This window comes from Chelonia mydas, chromosome 3 (assembly GCF_015237465.2).
Source record: "Chelonia mydas isolate rCheMyd1 chromosome 3, rCheMyd1.pri.v2, whole genome shotgun sequence".
Lineage (NCBI taxonomy): Eukaryota > Metazoa > Chordata > Testudines > Cheloniidae > Chelonia > Chelonia mydas.
The window spans coordinates 172,163,619-172,186,476 of record NC_057851.1 but is presented as its reverse complement, the minus strand read 5'-3'; the positions used below and the strand labels follow the sequence as shown (position 1 = coordinate 172,186,476).

General features: G+C 39.6%; 1 protein-coding gene across 4 annotated transcripts in view; it reads left to right on the top strand.

Moving 5' to 3' along the window:
- SPTBN1 (spectrin beta, non-erythrocytic 1) overlaps positions 1-22,598 on the top strand; it is a 212,043-nt gene extending 189,445 nt beyond the window's left edge. For all 4 annotated transcript variants that reach the window (XM_037895873.2, XM_043543804.1, XM_007072399.4 and 1 more), the window contains 7 exons: positions 5,064-5,260; positions 5,840-5,949; positions 7,422-7,485; positions 14,649-14,887; positions 16,302-16,475; positions 20,751-20,793; positions 21,306-22,598. In XM_037895873.2, the coding sequence (XP_037751801.1) occupies positions 5,064-5,260; positions 5,840-5,949; positions 7,422-7,485; positions 14,649-14,887; positions 16,302-16,475; positions 20,751-20,793; positions 21,306-21,521 (1,043 nt within the window). In that variant the 3' untranslated portion in view covers positions 21,522-22,598. The remainder of the gene's footprint in view (positions 1-5,063; positions 5,261-5,839; positions 5,950-7,421; positions 7,486-14,648; positions 14,888-16,301; positions 16,476-20,750; positions 20,794-21,305) is intronic.
- The last annotated feature ends 260 nt before the right edge of the window (positions 22,599-22,858 follow it).

Sequence of the window (22,858 nt, the reverse complement as noted above, 5' to 3'; positions counted from 1 at the left end):
TTTCATTTTCTTTTTTACAGTTTATTTTTATTGGGTTTCCGCAGTAACAAAAAGGAATTTGAAAGGGCATTTCAAGCATGCTACACATATGTGCAGTATATACCTGTGTTATCTGATATGACAGAGTCTACATGTTTGGAAGTGCATTGGTTCATAAACTGTGTATTTTTAAACCTGTAAACCCATGAGGTTTCTTATACCAAAGACAAATAGTCGATAACCAGAAAATCTAGGGCTGTTGATTAATTGCCGTTAACTCATGTGATTAACTCAAAACTGGTAACTGCTATTAAAAAAATTAATCACAACTAATCACACTGTTAAACAATAGAATACCAATTGAAATTTATTAAATATTTTTGGATGTTTTTCTGCATTTTCAAATATTGATTTCTGTTACAACACAGAATACAAAGTGTACAATGTTCACTTTATATTATTACTTTTTATTACAAATATTTGCACTGTAAAAATGATAAGCAAAAGAAATAGTATTCTTCAGTTCCTCACACAAGTGCTGTAGTGCAATCTCTTCATCGTGAAAGTGTAACTTACAAATGTAGATTTTGCAATGTAAGATTTTGTTTCTTAGGCAGAAATATAACATGATCTTTACACCATTTTTATTATACTGCTTGAAAGGCCAGCACTAAATATATTAGCATGGAGATAAAAGTTCTTTCCTCCCACTCATCCGAAGTAAACAAACAGGTAACTCCAAACTTTCCCTCCCCGTCTTCTTTGATTTTCTCTCTCCTTCACCATAGCTTTTCCCTCCCACTTGCTAAGGCAGGGAACTTGTCTTCTGGTCAGCCAGCCTTTTCCTACAGCCTCTGTCATTAAGGGTGGATCCAGGAACACAGTATCTTCTGGTCAGCTTCTCCCTGAAGCCCATGCTATGGTAATAGGCAGCTGAAGTATGGGGATATTCCAGGCCTGACTAGACAACTTTCCATTTCAAAGAGGTACTTCACAAAAACTCAGGGGTCTTGTTGTCAAGTGACTCTTTGCTGCAGTGGAAACCTTGTTACCTCTATCGTTTTATGGTACCCTAGATGGCTGCCTGGCAGACCTTATTTGCATGACATGGGCTGTACGTGTTCCTGCTTTGAATACAAGGAAAATCCTAGGCACTGTTTTTTATTCCATTTTACATCAACACATTTCCTCATTTCCAAAGCTATTTATGTGGAACACTGCAAAAACCACCCAGTGTTATACTATTAAGGATATACGTGCAGTTGCGGTTAAGAAGCTTCTAGGAGTATAAAGCCTCAAAAACAAAGCGTAAGGGCTTGTCTTCACTACAGGGGAGATTGCCGCTGCTACAATCGATGTAGCAGGTGTCGATTTAGCAGGTCTAGTAAAGATCTGCTAAATCAATGACAGAGTGCTCTCCAGTCAACTCCAGTTCCCCAAGAAGAGTAAGGTAAGTCGACTGGAGAGCGTCTCCCGTTGATGCAGCACAGTGAAGAGACTGGGGTAAGTCAACCTAAGCTATGTCAACTCCAGCTAGGTTATTCACGTAGCTGGAGTAGTGTAACTTAGGTCAACTTACCCCAGTAGTGAAGAAAAGCCCTAACTTTTGAGTGTTGTGAGAATGGGTTTAAAGGAGGCCCCTTGGTTTAACAGAAAGTATATCTCCCAGTCAGGCTCCATCTGGGTGTACAACAAAGAACTAGGGCTGTTGATTAATCGCAGTTAACTCAAGTGATTAATTAAAAAAAATTAAGTGCGATTAAAAAAATTAATCGAACTGTTAAAACCCTAGAATACCAATTGAATTTTATTTTATTTTTTTAAATTTTATTAAATATTTTTGAATGCTTTTCTACATTTTCAAATATATTGATTTCTATTACAACACAGAATACAAAGTGTACGGTGCTCACTTTATATTATTTTTGCTTACAAATATTTGCACTGTAAAAATGATAAACAAAAGAAATAGTATTTTTCAGTTCACCTCATACAAGTACTGTAGTGCAGTCTCTTTATCATGAAAGTGTAACTTACAAATGTAGATTTTTTTTTTTTTTTTGTTACATGACTGCTCTCAAAAACGAAACAATGTAAAACTTTAGAGCCTACAAGTCCTTTCAGTCCTACTTCTTGTTCAGCCAATCGCTAAGACAAACAAGTTTGTTTACATTTACAGGCGATACTGCTGACTGCTTCTTATTTAAAATGTCATCTGAAAGTGAAAACAGGCATTCTCTTTTGTAGCCAGCATTGCAAGGTATTTACGTGCCAGATATGCTAAACATTCATATGCCCCTTCATGCTTCGGCCACCATTCCAAAGGACATGCTTCCATGCTGATGATGCTCATTAAAAAAATAATGTGTTAATTAAATTTGTGATTGAACTCCTTGGGGGAGAATTGTACATCTCCTCCTGTTCTGTTTTACCTGCATTCTGCCATATATTTCATGTTATCTCAGTCTCAGATGATTACCAGCACATTTTCGTTTTAAGAACACTTTCACTACAGATTTGACAAAGTGCAAAGAAGATACCAATGTGAGATTTCTAAGGATAGATACAGCACTTAACCCAACGTTTAAGAATCTGAAGTGCCTTCCAAAATCTGAGGGGGACGAGGTGTGGAGAATGCTTTCAGATGTCTTAAAAGCAGGGTGGATTTGATTTAAATCAAATTGAAATAAATAATTATTTAAATCACTAGTCAGAAAGACTCGATTTAATCATGGTTTTCTACATAAAAGTGCATTCTTGTTGGTTGTTATAACCTTAATACATATTATTCACAACTCAGAGATAGATGTAGGTTTCATTTTTAGAAGGTACATGCTATACATTTTTAAACAGTGACTTGTTTTGAAAACTTTTCAGATTAGTTTTACAGCTATATCAGAAAATGAATGATTGTTTGGTTATTTCATTTACCAAAGTTAATTGAAGCAGATATTTATGAAGTCATTCCGAAGTGAACTATCTCCAGTTCAACAGGTTAATCATTAATATTTGGAGGATATTCTTGCCATGCTGTATTAGGAGGAGAACATCACCAGACAGACATTTAAATTGTTTTATTTAACTAAAACAACAACGTTAAATATTCTGGATTTTTTTCTTCAAAAGCAAACATATGTCCCTCGCTTCTCACATTTATCTCCAGACTTCTTCTCCTTGTCCAGATCTATTCTGCCCCCAACAATCTTCTATTCATTGAACTTTTTGAAACTTTTCACTTTTAGAGGAGAGGTAAGCGGATTGACTCTGTGTACACAAATTTGCAGAGGGACGATAGGGTTGAGGTCTGTTATTTCTCACCTCTGTATATTTATTTATTTATTTTAAAATATTTTTGCTGTTAACAAGCATGTTACCTTTGGAGACACAAATCCATAGTCTGAGAACAGTAAAACTAAGCATGTCTGATGATATCTTCTAGACTGAGCACTGAGTCCCATTGGGTAGATAGAAAGATTAGCCTAAATAATCAGAAGCCTGTGGAACCCCATAAGATTGGGTCCCTAATCCATGAACTATTGGAACTCATTTAAAATACTTTTCTTAAACGTTACATGAATATATTGTCTCATACTATAGAATAAGAATTTATAATCCCTATTCCAGGATGAGATACATTATAGTTCAAAGATATCTTAATTAAAACTATCTTTAGATAGGTTTTTTCCTCAAAAAGCATTTTATCAAAAAAAATCTGATTTAAATAAAAAAAAATCCAATTTTTTTTATTTATTTTTCTTTAAAAATCATTTTTATCCACCCTGCTTAAAAGAGCAACACTCCAATGTGGAAACTACAGAACCCAAACCACCAAAAAAGAAAATCAACCTTCTGCTGGGGGCATCTGACTTAGATGATGAAAATGAACATGCATCGGTCCACTCTGCTTTGAATCGTTATCGAGCAGAACCTGTCATCAGCATGGACACGTCCTCTGGAATGGTGGTTAAAGCATAAAGGGACATATGACTCTTTAGCACATCGGGCACATAAATATCTTGCGATGCCGGCTACAACAGTGCCATGCAAAGGCCTGTTCTCACTTTCAGGTGACATTATAAACAAGACGTGGGCAGAATTATCTCCTGCAAATTGTAACCAAACTTTTATTTGTCTGAGCGATTGGCTAAAGTAGGACTGAGTGGACTTGTAGGTTCTAAAGTTTTACATTATTTTATTTTTGAATGCAGTTATATTTTGTACATAATTCTACATTTGTAAGTTCAACTTTCATTATTAAGAGATTGCATTACATTACTTGTTTTAGGTGAATTGAAATATACTATTTCTTTTGTTTTTTAGAGTGCAAATATTTGCAATCAAAAATAAATATAAAGTGAGCACTGTACACTTTGTATTCTGTGTTGTAATTGAAATCAATATATTTGAAAATGTAGAAAACATCCAAAAATATTTAAATAAATGGTGTTCTATTATTGTTTAACAGTGTGATTAATCGCAATACATATTTTTAATTGTGCAATTAATCTTTTTAATCGCTTGACAGCCCTAAAATATCGTAACATCACAATACTCAGTGACAGACGACAGGTCACGTCATAAAATCTTAAATACGTCCATTGTAAGGCCCGGCCAACAATCCATTATCTTATTATTAATGTATGGTTAATGCATTACTTGCACCAAAGACACATGCTTTGCATAGTTCTACCACTGTGTCGGTTCCTGAGACACCAGCTGTACTCCTGACAGTGCTACTGGAGTAGAGCCCAATTCAGCTTCCACTGAACTCAGCAGATGTCTCTTCCTTTACTTCTGCAGGAACTGGGCAAGCCCATAGTTGGGAGTTTAGGTGTTGATTAATGTGCCTTTTGCGTCGTGATATGAGCATTGCTCAAACTACCTCAGCAAAACTAGAACGTCAAAATTACTGTCTAGTATAAGTCCATTCAATTCAGTTGACTTAGTTCAGAGATAAATTCAGCCAAAGACACTTAAATCCCTCCCTGCCTCCCACCCTTCTAAAAACAAGAACTAAAGGTACCTGACTACATTGTGCCACTTTTGATGTCACTAAGCACTGACTGCCTTATATTTTTGCTCAGTTCTGGAAGTACATCAGTTCTCAAGGGATGCTAGTGTGGCTGAGGCCTGGCTGCTGGGACAGGAGCCATACCTATCCAGTCGTGAGATAGGTCAAAGTGTGGATGAAGTGGAAAAGTTAATTAAGCGGCATGAAGCGTTTGAAAAATCTGCAGCTACTTGGGATGAAAGATTTTCAGCACTGGAAAGACTGACTACAGTGAGTACTCTTTAAGTCCCCAAAGGGCTGCTTTCTTGGCTACTTTCCCATGTTTTGTTCACTGTAATATTTACACTTTCCCTTCAGTTTATTAAATCAAATTGACCGTGTCACTCAGACACTAACATGTCTCTCCCACTAATGCTAATACCTTCCCCAGCTCCAGAGGTGAAAGTAAGCCGGTCTAGACCGGCAAGAGCCGGTACACTGTGCAGGACCAGACCGGCTTCCCCAGGCCGGCGCTTGAAAGGGTCTGGGACTCCCTGTAGCAGCGGCTGGAGCCCTGGGCCCTTTAAATCACCACCGGAGCCCTGCTGCCGGAGCCCTGGGGTAGCAGCAGCAAGTCTCTGGTGGTGATTTAAAGGGCCAGGGGCTCCGGCCGCTGCTACCGCAACGGAACCCCAGTCCCTTTAGATCTTGATTTAAAGGGCCCAGGTATTTAAAGGCCCTGCCTCTTCTGGGTGAGGCCAATGCCCCCTGCTCAGCAAAAGCCCTGAGTTATAGGCATCTTCTAGAAATGCTTTTTGAAAACGACTGAGGTGTGAGTCATTACCATTCTCCAATATTTTCCCTGCCTAGCTGGAATTACTGGAAGTACGTCGACAGCAAGAGGAAGAGGAAAGAAAGAGGCAGCCTCCTTCCCCAGAGCCAAGCCCAAAGGTTCCAGAAGATGCAGATTCACAACAGTGGTAAGCTCAGACCAAAGAAGGCAAACTGCACATGAATTACTCCCCCCTTGGGCCCCACAAGTAGTAATAAACTTACCTTCAGACAAAACTCTCAGGTGTGCTGATGTGTTTGAAGTGAGGGATCCAGGGTTAATGCCCTAAATTGAAGTCTACTGAATGCTGTGTTCCAGATTATTGAGGATCGTGACAGGATGGTAGATGCTAGCACCCTGCACAAAGGAGCCCTGGTTCTCTGTTGAGCCATAACTCTGCATAACGATACAGGATATTTACGAATGAGTCAAAGTGAAAAGTGCATTTTGCTAACTGTTACCAGGATACAAGAGGGACAGGATTGTCATTCTGAGGCAGAGGGAACTATGGGTTAGGAGCAGAGAACCCCAGGAACAACCAAGTTTAGGGAGAGCTTATGTTCTGTTGTAGTTTGAGTTGCCAGTAAAGCCAAATGCAAGGAATGGGATAAGTGTGCACTAGTACAGTGTGTCTATATTTTGCACAGAGCAAGGTTGGAATTCCATCTGTCTGATTAAATGAAAACAGTTGTCCTCAATCACCTGCTCAAACAATCTTCGATTCAGAACTAAAGAATGAGGGGGAATTCTGAGTGTAGAGGAGAAGGCCCACAAACAAGATATTTGATGCTGACAACAGCCCAGTTTCATTTAATTAGTCACTGGAAATCTCCATGAGCCTGCAGGGAGCTTGGCTCACCTCCTTAGGCTAATACACTGAGGGCCAAACCCATTGAAGTATGGGCTTGCCCCCGGCCTGGCCTGCCCCCTTCCCCCACCAGAGCACTCCCCCCTATATCCCCAAGGTTGCTGGCAGCCTGCCCCAGCCCAGGGCCACCCAAATGCCTCCAGCCCCGGAGCACTGGGAGTCCCTGGCCACAGGCTGGCCACCACTAATCCCAGCCCGGGGCCCCCGCCACGGGGAAAGAGCACCAGTGAGAAGCAGGAGTGGTCCTGGGGGCTGAGTGTGGGCTGGGCCATACAGGGCTGTTTGGGGAGCCTCAGCCTCCCATCCTGTGATAACTGCCGCCCATGCATTGAAGTCAATGGACAGATTGATTTCATTCTCAGCATAAGGAGATATGGGTAAAACTTTCTAGGTCTGCACAACATTTGAAGAAGTTGCTCAGTGTGCACCAACTACAGTTACAATTTAAGTCGCACACAAATTGCAGTTATTGTCTATGTGATGAGGACAGAATCCTAGTTAGGTTATTATGATATAAAAGACTCAGGGCCTGATTCTGCCCTCACATTATTCCATATCAGGAGTAACCCACAGAACTCAAACAGAACTTACACTTTTAAAACTGATGTAAATCGCAGGAGATTCAGGCATTTGTATAACAATTGCTTCTATTTCTACAGTGCACAAAATACAGTAGGAAAGTTTGTTTTTTGAGAGGAAGGTTTTGTGACTTTCTAGAATTTCATGCAATTTTTTTTTCTGTCTCCCAACAGGGATGGTACAAAAGGAGAACAGGTTTCCCAAAATGGTTTACCTTCAGACCAGGAGTCTCCACGGGTTAGTTACCGCTCCCAAACCTACCAAAACTACAAAAACTTTAATAGCAGATGGACAGCCAATGACCGACCATGGTCTGGACTGTGACATACAAAACCAATTGCAGCGAAAACCGTCTTTATTCAGTATTTTATTGGTTTTAATCTTTTGGCTTCAAATCCCCTGCTGCTTTTCTTTTTTCCCATCCAGTTGACTTTTATTTAATTAGTAGCCCTCTTGGATATATATTTGATTCACTTTAATCCTTGTTTATTTGAATCTCTTCACTGGCACTCAGTTAAGTTAAAGTGACACTTTTATTTCCTGTTACTTATTGTGAGTTTTTTATGTCATTAATAGCATTAAGTTTTTACAGCTAAATCATCCTTTAGATGAGTAATTAAGATTTAATGAGATTCCATCATAATGAAGAAGAAAACTAAAATCTGACAGGTATGACGCATTCAGTTATACTAGAGGTTTCAGCGCGGCAACATTATTAAGTTAGCTGCATTAGCAAGTGAGTTATTTATGAGGCTGAAGATAATATATGCAAATGAGCTTGACAATACAGGCTGTGGGGGAGAAAAGAGTTATAACTACCAAAAATAAAGGCCTAAAGGTTAGTTGTATAACATTCCATGCAGAATGAACTTTTTAACTGAAGAGAAAAACAAACACAGAACCTAGCAGGCTAAAAATTAGCAACTGGATTTTTTGATATTCAGTCCTTATAAAGTGTTTTAGTCTTACCGCATAACCATTTAGGTCCAGAGTCTCCCCTGATTTCTGCTTAGTTTACACCATAGAAACTCCATTGAGTAAAATAGAGACACCGTGGATATGGTGGTATAACTGAGAGCAGATACCAACTCTGAAAAAGGAGCTGCAATGCTTTCTTTAAAAAATACACCCCAAATTTTTAACTGAATATAGGCTAATTCTTGCCTTATTCATGTGAGTAATCCTTACCAATAAGAGATGTCCAAGTGAAGTCAGTGGGAGTGTGCATAAGAATAAGGCAAGCAGGAGTTAGCCTCATATGTGCAAACTTAAAAATTACCAATAAATACATTTATTTATAACAACAGAATAGTAGAAAATTGTTTTGTCTCTGATACCATTCCTGCCAAGGCCTGAAATCAGGGGCTGTTTCCCCTGCTACTTGAATTTCTCTAACACTCAAGAGTTCTGTAAAGCATGCTGCTGCTCCTTGTTATGTCTTTGGACCTGATCCTGTATGGTACTTAGAGTCACCTTAAATAACCTAAATGAGGGGCCCTGGGCTATTAGAGTTATCATTTTCGCAGTGGAAATGCAAAGCCCTGTGTGATGGGTTGTCACCCCCAGGGTGCCATCTGGGAGCCGTGGAAACCTCTTTTTCCCCCAAACCATACAGCTTGACTGGTCCTTCTCACACTGCTCTGCTGGTGATTCAGCCAGCCTCTTCAGGCCCTGTTATCACCCAACGCAACAGCAGGTGGCACCACACACCCAACTGAGCTACCTGAGTGCTTTACCTAAGCCACTCAAGAACAAACAGCCAATTTCCCAGCTCCCCAGCCTTGCACCCTAGCGTTTAAACCCAGAATTATGCCATCTTGCTCCACAGGGTCCTGTACAATGCAAGCTCTTTAATATATTTGCTTCCCCCTCGATGTGGGAAAGATATGCAACAGCCTTTGTTTACAGACCTGAGATTTTCCCAGACACTTCACTCAAAACACGCTGGTTAAGATAAAACAAATTTATTAACTACAGAAAGATACATTTGAAGTGATTATAAGTGATAGGAAACAGATCAAAGCAGATTATCTAGCAAATAAACAAAAAACCACAAAGTAAGCCTAACATACTAGATAGGATTTGAATTAGCTGTTTCTCACCCTGACTGATACAAGCAGTCCACCAAGTTTCCATACACAGGCTAGAAATCTCTTTAGCCTGGGGCTAGCACTTCCCCCAGTTCAATCTTTGTTCCTCAGGTATTTCCAGGTGTTCTTGTGTGGGGAGTGACACCCTCAGATGATGTCACTCCCCACCTTATATAGTTTTTTCCATATGGCGGGAAGTGGGAACTCTTTGTTCCAAGCTAAGTTCCCAGCCCAGTTTGTGGTAAAGTACAGGTACCAAAATGGAGTTCAATGTCATGTGGTCTGGCCACATGCCATGACATGCCTTGCTGAGTCATAGCAGCTATTACTTATAGGCTGGCTGAAACAAGGCTAAGCTCTTCCATGGTCCATTGTCTTTGTTGATGAGCCATTAGCACTGTCTAGCTTCTTCATTGTTGTATCTGAAAGGCTAGTTGTGGGCTTTACCCAGAGTAAGCACATTTGAAATACAGATACATAGTCAATATTCATAACTTCAGATACAAAAAGGATACATACACGCAAATAGGATAATCATATTTGGCAAATCATAACTTTTCCAATGAGACCTTACATGACCCATCTTGTACACAATGCATAATAATTATGCCATAATCATATCATAATCATATCACTATGATGAATATGGGGTGCAGTGAAACATCCTGAACTCAGATTTTGGCAGGAAATGCATTTCAGCAGTTCACCTCTCAAATACCTATCCCTATTGCTTTTTGGGTCTGCACATATATTCTGTAAACATTCTGGGGTGTCAGAGAGTTTTTCCGTGTTCCTTTCTCCAATAAAGCATTTCAGTTAACCTTTAATATTAGAATGATGAAAAATAGATTGTTTAAATGCCAGAGCTTTGCAAAAGTGATGCCACAAGTAAATGTGACGAGGAATTTGAGAGTGGGCCTGCAGTAGCATCACAAAATTTTTGCATACAGCAAACCTTCTTGGTTGTTACCAAAACCTTATTCAGCTTTTCTTTTGTTTTTGTTTTTTATTATGGAATCTTTTTATAGCACATCTTCATATTAATCTTCACCATCTGCATGTTGATCTCTTAATGAGAGCTTTCTCGCCTGTAGTTTAATGAACCACATGTTGCAATACATCAGACATACACCAGTTTTGCTGTTTGTAACAGAGTTGATATAAGCTGCTGTTGATGATCAAAATTTAGATTTCAAAAAAGTATCTTAGTCAACATGACTGATGGACTGTTCTCCAACAATTGTACTTTTATAATAGCTTATCTTGCCACTTCATGATGCATGTCTTTTTTTTTTCTTTTGTCAGGATAACAACATATAGCTTCTTAATCCTTTTTAAATTTCTGTATACAAATATACACAAATGTTCTGGTGGATTCCATGCACCAGTATTGGGTCTCTGTGCCTTTAAAAGTATTACAGTACTCATAAAGCATAGCTGCGTCTTCAGACTTGCTAGACCAGGAAGCCTTTACATGTATTCTGGCTAACAATAAGTCATTTAGGTAGATAATAATTTTTAGTTTATATTATTAGGATTAAGTATACAAATTTTGTTTTACTGTCAAGAAAAATGAGTAAAATCATAATGCCAGACACTAAGGGAGTATAATATTTTTACCTGTTAATTATGACTAAGATCTCAAAATTATATCTTTGACAGAACAGTTTATTGGCTGTAATTTATTTGTATTTGAAGAAGACAAGTATGTCTCTTTATTCTTTGAGTTGTGGTGCAGAGACTCAAGTTGATGAACTGAATGTAATATTTCTTCATGCACTTTGAAAATCAAAGGGATGTTTCTAATCCTGTCACTAGCTGTCATGTTGCATGTCACAGTTGTGATTTAAATACCTCATGAATAGTAGCTAGCCACTAAAGTACTTGCAACTAACTTCCCATAAACAGTCACAATGAAGAAAAATTTATTCATGTGTGTTAACTGTTTTGTTATTGTAACAGTACAGTTTGCTATTAATGTTTGTCCTCTGTTGTGTTGTTTTTTGCATGCTCAAAGCATGTTTCCATTAAAGTTTATTTAGCTCCTCTTTTTTCTTTTTCTTTTTCTTTTTTTTTTCTTATTTTCATGGCACATACTTGGTATAAATATTTGTGGTCCATGTGCAGATTTATTTTGCTTGTCTTCTGTTCATTGTGAATAACATACAAAAAAGAAAATTATGCTACAAAAATTTCCATTAAAGAGCATCCAGTGAGCTTTTCATAGTCCTAGCATAACTGTAGTGTTTTAGTTTGCATATGCATTTTTGTTTTTATTTCAATCCAGTAATTAAAATCAATAGCTAAATTGTAAGTGGAAGTAGAAGTTCAGGGACTGATTATGTAATTACAATTGGCAGCTATCATTTAAAACAACAGGTTTGCAAATCGCAGCAGGGAGTGATTTTTTTCTCTCTTCCATAAAAACATTTTAACTAGATAGGCAGTGGCTGTACTGAAAAACTTCCCTGCTTTACCTACAATGAGTAGATATTGGTACCTCCATATTTGTGATATTCTCATATCCTTCCTATACTTACTATGGGAAATAGGTTGAATCCTGCAAATACTGAGGTTAGCTAATAGGTAGTTTTACATAGTTATATAAGGCTATTGGCAAGTATTTAAGTTACCATCGTCCACTGTAATGTACAGTTTACACACATGCCCAGTAATTAATTCTTGCTGTTCATTTAAACTTCATTCAATCTCACTGTATAGATGTGTCAATTTAGAAATAAGAATTTGTTTCAAGAACAGTAATTAAGTTGTCACTAGCCAATTTGCTTAGGGCTCTTCCCTTCCCCCCCCCCCCTTTTTTTTTTTAAATGATGAACCAGGATATTAGCTTGCTTTATTATAACATCCATTTCCTGGTAACCATGCTGGCAACATTAGGATAATCGGCCACCAGTCTTTCTTCCTGTAGCATGTTTTGTTTTATTTTGATATCTGGTTAAAAGTGGCAGATGTTAATGGTCCAAATTTCACACAGTTTGCAGAATAAACTCTGCCGCTGCTTTACGAAGGCCACGTCTACTCTACAGACTAGGGGGGTGATTCCCAGCTTGCGTACACATACTTATGCTAGTTCAGTGTAGAAATAGTAGTGTAGCCACGGTAGCACAGTCAGCAGCCACATGGCTTAGCTCTGCTGAGTACACACAGGTCTGAAATGGGTGGGTACATATTCAGTACGGTTTAGCCCTGTTACCCCTGCCCATGCACTGTGGCTACACTGCTACGTATACTCATGCTTGTTTTCATTGAGCTAGCATGTATATGCGAGTGGCAATCTTACCCTTGGCTCGTAGTGTAGATGTAGCCTAAAGATGTAAAATACTGACAGGAAATAGATCCATAATCCAGGATGGACATTTTCAAGGGGCACTTGTTTTCCAATAACCTAGATCAGCGGCTCTCAAACTGTGGGTCGGGACCCCAAAGTGGGTCGCGACCTCATTTTAATGGGGCTGCCAGGGCTAGGTCAGACTTGGTGGGGCCCGGGGCCAAAGCCCGAGCTTCACGACCTGGGACCAGAGTTGAAGCCTGAGTCACGCCGCTCAGGGCTGAAGCCAAAGCCCAAGGGCTTCAGCCCTGGGTAGCGGGGCTCAGGTTAAAGGCCCTCTACCTGGGGCTGAAGCCCTGAGGCTTCAGCTTTGGCCCCCCACCCGGGACGGTGGGGCTCAGGCTTTGGTCCCCTCTACTGAGGTCGTGTAATGATTTTTGTTGTCAGAAGGGGGGACTCAGTGCAATAAAATTTGAGAAAGTCTGAACTAGATTGTACATCTTTGGAGGCATAGTCCTATTAATTGAATATGCCTGAAATTTAATCCGAGTTGTGATTCTTTCCCCGTTTCAGTGATGTAATGTATATACTCTGAAAATTTAGTTTGTTTAAAGGCAGTTAACCAGTCCTTCCCAATTCATATCCCATACTTGAATTTTTTCTAGGGTTTAGGATATGACATTCAATGATGAAAGATACAATAATTCACAGTTGACAGGCATGAAAAGTTCTAGCAAAGGGAGGTCTAATTTGTAGTTCATTGCCTAATAATTCTGCTGCTTTTGACTTGTTCAGACCCTGTGCAACAGTGGGAATGTCTTTAATTATTGTGCCATTTGAAAATACTTGCTTGCATAAAAATGGTACAGAATGTTTGTAATCTACTAGAGCATTAGCAGCAATAAGCTTTAGTAACTTGCTAATAACAATACCAGACACTCATCGTGTAACCTGTGGGCTGCTACCAAAGGCTCTACACGTCAAAGTAATGGTACAGGAAAAAATAAAACTGGAACCAAGCTGCATTGCAAAAGCACACTAGCCATTAGGATTCCAATTTAAATGATTTTTGGATGAATGGCTCCTGAAGACGTCGACAGCTTGACCAGTCAGAGCTGCTCTCTAGGCTATCTCGAACACAGTGCAGCAGGCAACGCGATCAACAAAGCAAGTGATGGGCAAGGCCTTGGTTCTGTCTTTGTTTGGGGGTAAATAGCTGTGTGATGTTGAGTGACTGTGGTGGTTTCCAGTTCCTTTAACATAAATCCAATCCACCTAATAATGAAGTCTGTAACAGACTTTGATAAATTGACATTTGACCTCTCACATTTTCCCTGTCTTTAAGATCCAAATCCTAACTGGGATGATGGACATGAAATGCATGGTGTAATCTTCCTAATTTTTGCATGTTTTGATTATATTGTGCTATCTGGGGCATGGGGAGAAAGAGCATTTACAGAAACCAAGCAATTTTGCAACATACATTAAAGTTGTGTTTTTGTGAATGCTCCTGGACAGTTCTGATTGTATTTTCTGTTTACTTGTAATTTAATACATGTTTATAATTTATATTAAACTTAAAACAGTAAAATTATAAATATATGTAAGGTGGCTGATGTCTATAACTTTAATTATTCCTCTAATGTTTACAGAAGTGTGATTGTTACTGTTGCAAGTATTTGAGTACTTAGCAATGGGATGAAATGCTCTCATTTTAGGATTGACAATATATAAAATGATATGGATTGATTAACAGAACAAAGTGCAGTAAAACTCACACTGATGTTTAGCTCTTATTTTTCCTGGATTTTTTTCATCTGTAAAATGGGTACTAATCCATTCATATGTCTAATTTCCTTGGCCTTCTGTGTCTCCATGGGGGTGTGAAAGTGATTTTACTGGACTGTCTTACTCTATAGACAAAGTGTACACTCAGCCACATTGTGCAAGATAGAAAATTAACTCTAAGATGTTGTAGCTTTGTGTGGCCTCTAGCTGAATGTTTTTTCCACTGTTCCTAGATGGCAGAAACTGTGGAAACAAATGAAATGGTCAATGGAGCTGCAGAACAGAGGACAAGTTCAAAAGAGTCTAGTCCTGTTCCTTCCCCAACTGCAGACCGCAAAGCCAAGACTGCCATTCAGGCTCAGACTGCAGCTACCCTACCAGCCAAAACACAAGAAACTCCTTCAGCTCAGATGGAGGGCTTTTTGCATCGTAAACATGAATGGGAGACACATAACAAGAAAGCCTCAAACAGGTAAAGTAGCCAGCATTTAATGCAAATAAGTTTTACATCCAAATATACTCTAAAAACTACTAAACATCATGATTTGTACTACATAGCCCCTAGAAGCCCCAGTCAACATTAGCACAATGGGGCCTTAGGTGATGCACAAACACATGGTAAAAGATAGTTCCTACTTGTAAGAGCTTACAGCTAAATAGACAGGGAAAACAAAGGATAGAGAGAGGAATTTTATTGTGTTCTCTTATAGATGGGGAATTGAGGTACAGGGAAATTAAGTGACTTGCCCAAGGCCACACAAGAAGTCTGTGGCAGAGCTGGGAATTGAATCCAGATCTCCTGAGTCCCAGTGTAGTGCTTCAATCACAAGCACAGGAAAAGAAAAATGTGCAAGTGTGGTACTAGAAGCATCCATGCTTTTAGTTGTTCGCACATTAACACCCTCCATCTACACTGCAATCTGCTCAAAGCATGGGTTGAAGTTAGATTTGTATGTACTGGTTGATTTAATTTCTAAGAGCCTTATTCTGCAGTCCCCATACAAGGAACACTCCCACTAAAAGTTTTGTCTTTGTGAGGAAGCAGAATCTGGTCCTATATGACCATTTGAGGGGAAGCACTGGGAAAGCCATAACTATAATTTTCTTGGAAAATAAAGTGTTGTCTGAATCCTGGATTAGCTCATCACTCCCTACTTCTACGAATGGAGTGAACCGTTGGGTAGCAGCCAAGGGGCAAAGATTTGAATTACAGTAAAATGGCTGTCTTTGTCCTCTTTATCTAGAGTCCCACATCACATGGGAAAACTATATTTGTGCTGTGACTGCTGTTGAGGAAAAAGTTTTTTCACAGAGTTGAGATTCTATACGAATATGTCAAACTATAAAACTTTATGTAGATAGTTACAGGTCCTAGGTATTAATATTCAAGGAGACCTGCTTCTAGTACTTCTTTCTTTTTACAACCGTGTTACAGAAGGAGGTAATAATTACTGCTACAGAGTGTGTACAAGAGTCAAGAATTTTATGTACAATTCATCCATAATCTTATAACACCGTGAAAAATCCCTCTACAAGAACAAGTGCTCATTAAAAGGTCAAGCACTTTCTCTCTTAAGTACGTAAACTGCCTGTCTTCCAAACAATACTCCCACTCTTACTGTATGCTAATGTGGTATAAGAGAGAGCTCTAGAAATCTCTCTTACTTTTGGCACAAGATCAATACTTTTGTCTTGAAACAGCACTTGCATGAGAGAATTCTCAGCCTGCAGTTAAGAGGGCGATACATGTTTTGCTACCTCCCCAAATTGAGTTGGTGTTCATTTTATAATTGTATAAAGATAATTGTATTTGATTCAGTCAGATTCATGGTTCATTGAAGAGAATTAGACTTACACATGCTTTGATTACTTTCCCTTTCTTGAAGATCTTGGCACAATGTGTACTGTGTTATAAACAACCAAGAGATGGGCTTCTACAAAGATTCCAAGGCTGCTGCTTCTGGCATTCCCTACCACAGTGAGATCCCCATCAGCCTGAAAGAAGCAGTCTGTGAAATAGCGGTTGATTACAAAAAGAAGAAACACGTGTTCAAGCTAAGGTAAGATTGTTGGAGCACCATTCTGGGAAAGGAAAGGTTTTATTGCAGAGCATGTCGGGGGGGGAGGGATAGCTCACTGGTTTGAGCATTGGCCTGCTAACCCCAGGGTTGTGAGTTCAATCCTTGAGGGGGCCATTTAGGGATCTGGGGGGAAAAAATTAGGGATTGGTCCTGCTTTGAGTGGGGGGTTGGACTAGAAGACCTCCTGAGGCCCCTTCCAACCCTGATAGTCTATGATGCTATGTTCTCTCCCTGACAAACAGTTCACAATCCTACAAGGTGCTGACTGCCCTCATCTTCCATTAAAGACAAAGGGATTTGAGGGCATCAGCCACCAATCCGCAGTCCGGAAACTGGCCCTTTAACATGTAGAACAAGATTTTTTTTTTTTTTTTTTTTTAGTTCCTTAATAGGCAGAGAAGCTAAGTTCAGATTCACTGATAGTTTAGTTCATTATTTTGCATGAGATTCTGCCACCCTTACTCATATGAGCATTTACTAAAGTTCTACTCAGGTGAGTCAGTGCTACCCAATGTAGAATAACTGGGCACCTCTTTATTTAAGTTAAAGTGAACTATGTGACCGTGCAAGCTACTTTCTTACATGGTCCCAGTCTCATCAAGATATTTTAGCATGTGCCCAACTTTAAGCAGGTGTCCACTTTATAGCATTTAATAAAGGTGTTAACTAATGTCCACATTGCTGCCCTGAAGATCTCTGCAGTGGAAGCACAAGCTCTTTCCGCCCATGATGCCACCACAGATCTCATCGTGGTTCCATGATGACGTCTGGAGCAGGAGAACCTGATACCATGAATGCCTCTATGATGCATAGCTTGATCCATCTAACTAGTGATAGCTTGAGTACCCTAAGCCCTTGGCACTTCAGATGAAGGTAGACAAACAAGGAGCCCGATCTTCTGTTGGTTCGGTGTGCTTGATATAGATCTTCAGTGCTCTTTGAACATTGAAAGTGTGTGACAACTTTTCTGTTGGGTGCTGTGGGTTTGGACAGAATGAAGGGAGGATGATTTTCTGTGAGGCATGGAAAGATGAAATCACTTTAATCAAGAACGATGCTTGGATTCTTAGCACTGTCTTGTCATCGAGGAACACACAGTGGGGTTCCTGCCTGAATAAAGCTGCCAGTTCAGAAATTCATCTAGCAGACATTATGGTGACCAGAAAACAGGTTTTGATGGATAGATAGAATGAAGATATTGATGTCAGTGACTCAAAAGGGTGTGTGGTTAGGGCTTTTAATACCAGTGGTAGGTTCTACTTAGGAACGATTGGTCTGATCACAAGTTTAGCCAGTCTGACTGCTCTGACAAATCTGGATACGTTGTTTTTGTCAAGGAACCAGAGAATCTTGTGACCAGGATACTACTTATAGCTCACACCTGGTGTGCTATGGTGCTAGGCTGAATCTCTTGTCTGTGCCTTCCTGAAGAATATCCAGGATAACTGGGATAGCAGGATCCTTGGGATTTTGGAGGATAGTCATAGCCATTTAATGTTTCCCTCTCATTAACTAGGCAGTCAACTATAGACATTCTGGGTCTGGATGGAGGAATGGGCCTTAGTAAAGGATGTCTAGGTCCATTGATAACTGGGTGGTGCCAGTTTCAGTTCTGTCAGATTGGAGAACCATGGTCTGTTTAAGCAGAGCAGAATGAGGACTATCACCTTTGCTTCTTCTCGCCTTATCTTCTGGATGACCTTTCTTAGAAGTGGAAAGGGCATGAATGCATGCAATACTAAACTGGGAGGAGTGGTAGATACGCTGGAGGGTAGGGTAGGGATAGGGTACAGAGGGCCCTAGAGAAATTAGAGGACTGGGCCAAAAGAAATCTGATGAGGTTCAACAAGGACAAGTGCAGAGTCCTGCACTTAGGACGGAAGAATCCCATGCATGGCTACGGACTAGGGACCGAATGGCTAGGCAGCAGTTCTGCAGAAAAGGACCTAGGGGTTACCAGTGAACGAGAAGCTGGATATGAGTCAACAGTGTGCCCTTGTTGCCAAGAAGGCCAATGGCATTTTGGGATGTATAAGCAGGAACATTGCCAGCAGCTGGAGGGACGTGATTGTTCCCCTCTATTGGACATTGGTGAGGCCTCATCTGGAGTACTATGTCCAGTTTGGGGCCCCACACTACAAGAAGAATGTGGAAAAACTGGAAAACGTCCAGCGGAGGGCTACAAAAATGATTAGGGGACTGGAACACATGACTTATGAGGAGAGGCTAAGGGAACTGGGATTTTTTAGTCTGCGGAAGAGAAGAATGAGGGGGGGATTTGATAGCTGCTTTCAACTACGTGAAAGGGGAGTTCCAAAGAGGATGGATCTAGACTGTTCTCAGTGGTAGCAGATGACAGAATGAGGAGTAATGGTCTCAAATTGCAGTGGGGGAGGTTTAGGTTGGATATTAGGGAAAACTTTTTCACTAGGAGTTTGGTGAAACACTGGAATGCGTTACCTAGGGAGGTGGTGGAATCTCCTTCCTTAGAAGTTTTCAAGGTCAGGTTTGACAAAGCCCTGGCTGGGATGATTTAGTTGGGAATTGGTCCTGCTTTGAGCAGGGGTGTTGGACTAGATGACCTCCTGAGGTCCCTTCCAACCCTGATATTCTATGACTCTTTGATTCTATGATCAGGCCTTGAGAAGGAGCTTCTGTCCCCATTTGGGTCTGCTTCCTGGTGAAATACTTCAGTCTCATTTTGTTTTTGTGACTGGCGAACAGGTCAACAGCCAGAAGGCCAAACTTGTGCAAACTCAGAGTGAAGGCATTCTATTTGACACCATACTGAGATGTTGACTGTGCGTCTGCTGGGTCAGTCTGTCTTTTGGTTCAGCTCTCTTTTTACATGTATTGCTTTTATGGAATGGAGAATTCTCTCTGCCCATTCCATTGTTTCCATTGCTTCTGAATGTAGGGTTATACTCTTGATTGTTAATGTACACCACAGTGGTCATGTTGTCTGACTGGCTAGGTAGTTCTGGAACCTTAGTGGGACTAGCTTGACAGCTCTGAGCTCCAACAGGTTGATGTTTTGGTTCCTTTCCCTGAGGTTCCTGATGCCTGCACTGCTCTGTGCCCCTAATGCACTCCCCATCACACCAGGCTGACATCAGTTGTGAGTACCTGTGGATCTGTTAGACAACTAGGAAGACCCTTGCAGACATTCTGCGGGATTGTTGAGCACCTGATTTGGAACCAGGACCAGATCTTGGATGCGTTGTGGTGAATGGCTCCATTTATTCAGGAGAGAGGCCTAGAGGCACTTGATATGGGACTTTGTCCATGGGTGGTTCCTATCCATGAAACCAGAAGGGGACATGGCTAGCATAGGCTGTGCTTTACCTTTGAAATGCCTCCAGAAACTGCAGACAGGAAGGGAATAACCTATACATATCAGAATTGTGGGAGATGCTAAGCTGCAGAAAACTATAATAAACAAACAGTTTATGTATTTGAGTCTTCGTCGCCTGCAAAATGTCTCAGCCCTTTGAAAACAGCTGCAGCCCATTTACACCAGCTGAGAGGCAGAGAATACATCACAAGGCTTAACTGTCTGAGATGGCCGCATTATTTATTTATTTTTATTTATTCTTGCACATTATAAAACTGCAAACAGTCATGCAGGTCATCACAAATGTGTGCCAGTAGAACCTTTATATAACAAGACAGTTCCACATATTCTGTACAGAAAAATACCTTAGAAATGTTTTTGAGTTTTATAAAATTCTGTTGGGACTGTTTTTGGTATCCCTTTAATTCCCATTAGTCCCAACTGTAGAAACATTTCAGTATAGATAAATAAAAATATTACATGTTTAAACCTCAGTCTAAACTATACCTAGGATAGGTTTTTTATATGTAAAATAAAACAAAGTTCAATATCTCTTGGTATAGAGTGCCCGTTTATAACCCCAGTAGATCATGAGATACTGAACCTTAAACATGTCACTAGCCCAGGATTGAATATTGCCCATCCTGCACTTCAGGGCAGGTTATTTTTGTTGTTAAATGACAGCTTCTCAAAATTAAAAATGTTGGTAATGACCACAAGGAACATGGATTAGTGGGTAGAGTGCAGGCCAGGTGATTACAGACGCATGGGAAATACAGCTTATTACAAGGTTGTGTTATTTATCACTCTGCCATGTAGTCCCATTTACCACAATGGGATTGCTTGCTTGAGAAAATGAAGCAGGATTTGGAACCGTGTACTATTAGGCTAATATATGTGGTGGTTGTTTTTCATTGCAGATTAACTGATGGCAATGAGTACCTCTTCCAAGCCAAAGATGATGTAAGTTTCCATCAGTTTGTTTGTTTGTTTGCTGGTTTTAATGGTATTGCTGTCACATTCTCGTATACTGACATATGCTAAGAAAAGAGAAATGGTTTAGATAGTAAGGGGTACGTTCTCAGCCTCTGTCTTCAGTTGTGCATGCATGTCCATGTACTTGCAGGTCCACAAGTGGTGTTGGAATTTGCTCCTTCAAAACCCATCAAGACAGAGGGACTTTCAAGGTGCAAGTTCTAATACTGGTATCCATGCAGGGGTTAGGTTTTTTTGTTTTTGTTTTTTAAAGCACACATGCACATTTTTGCATCTGCAAAGAGCAAGTGCATGGCATGTGAGTGGCAGCTGAGTAAAGGCCTGGTTGAAAAGTTGATGCTAAATTATGACTTGGGATCATGTTCTCTTTAATTTTCTACTTCTGTATCAATTATCTTTTTGAAACATTGTTTGAATGATAGAAAACAGTATGAGCTGACGTGCTGATTCCTACATTTTAACTTTGATGTTTGTTGAAGGAGGAAATGAACACATGGATTCAGGCCATCACATCAGCTATCTCCTCTGACAAAATTGAAGTGTCTCCAAGCACACAAAGCACTCCAGCTTCTAGTCGTGCCCAAACCCTGCCAGCCAGTGTTACAATAACCAGCGAATCCAGTCCTGGCAAGCGGGAGAAAGACAAAGAGAAAGACAAAGAAAAGAGATTCAGCCTTTTTGGCAAAAAGAAGTGAATTCCATCTCCACACGCTGCACTTCTGACCTTTCCAGTGGAATTCCAGCATGCAAGCTCAGAACCAATACATTACTCTCTGTGCCTAATGTTCCTCAATATGATTTAATTTTTATTATTTATAGAGCATTAAAAAACCCATTACAAATGTATGAGGTGCATTGGGCAGCTTCTGTATGAGAGGGAGGACCAGGTTTTGTTTTTGTTTTTTTAATGGAATTAATGTAGATTAGATCTTAATATTTAAACTGTTCCTCAATTTTGTGAGGCTGTCTTGGAAAAGAACCCATATCCTGTGCTATTGGTATGCAAGGCAGCGGTGCTTACAAATTTACTGTGCTCATCAAAGACAAATGTACAAATTTTCAAACATGTTCACTTCCATTTAAGATGGTTATGCTGAGTCTTGACTAACAGAACCTCCCATTACAAGTCTAACCTTTATTAAAATAATAGTGTATTATCTTTGCTGTAACAGAGTGCAGATATGCATTAACTTACGGACAAACCATTTGTATCCTGGCATCAGTTATTAACACAATGTGAAGCTTTTCTGGATCAAGTACAACTGTTAAGAATGGTGGAATACAAGAAGGATTTAGCATACTGATACAGTTTTAAATAACCTGAAATTTCAATTTTTTTTGCTGAAATACATTATATTGTATGTTTCAGATAATTCTAGTACAAAGTATAATAAGACTAGTTGTATAATAAACCCTTTAAAATCATTGATAAGTGTAAAAGTGGAACTGAAGCATTTACTGGAAAAAAAAGTAATGTTACTCAAATGGTTACTTGCTTGTCAGCTACAGCACTGTGTGTTATAATTTTGCTACATTACCTTGCTATTTGATACATAGTGTGCATTTCTCTGTCACTGTAACTATTGTAATGAAAAAAATTTCATCTTACTGCACAATCAAAAATTACATTTAATAGGAATGAACTTTCAATGACTGGGCCTGTAGTCAGAGTAGTACTGGAACTGGCTTTCAGTTTTATGGAACTGTACCTCTACGACTTTTACCCTATCTGTTAAATATATGCTATGTCATTAAATGCTTTTAAAACTAAACATCTTGGTAGTTTTTTATTTCATTTCAGATCCTGTCAAATAGTAATTCTGAGATATGAGCAAAAGTAAAAGTAATTCAAAATGACATTTTTCCTTTGTAGTGAAGTTAATGGGCTTTTTAAAATAAATATTTTATTTCTGTTGTGTGTGTGAAATTCCATATAGAATAATTCTCATGGAAGTGCAACAAACAACAACAACAAAGAGATCAAAGGGAAAGGTGCGGAGGAAGGGAAGCATAAGGAATAGCCCTCTTATAA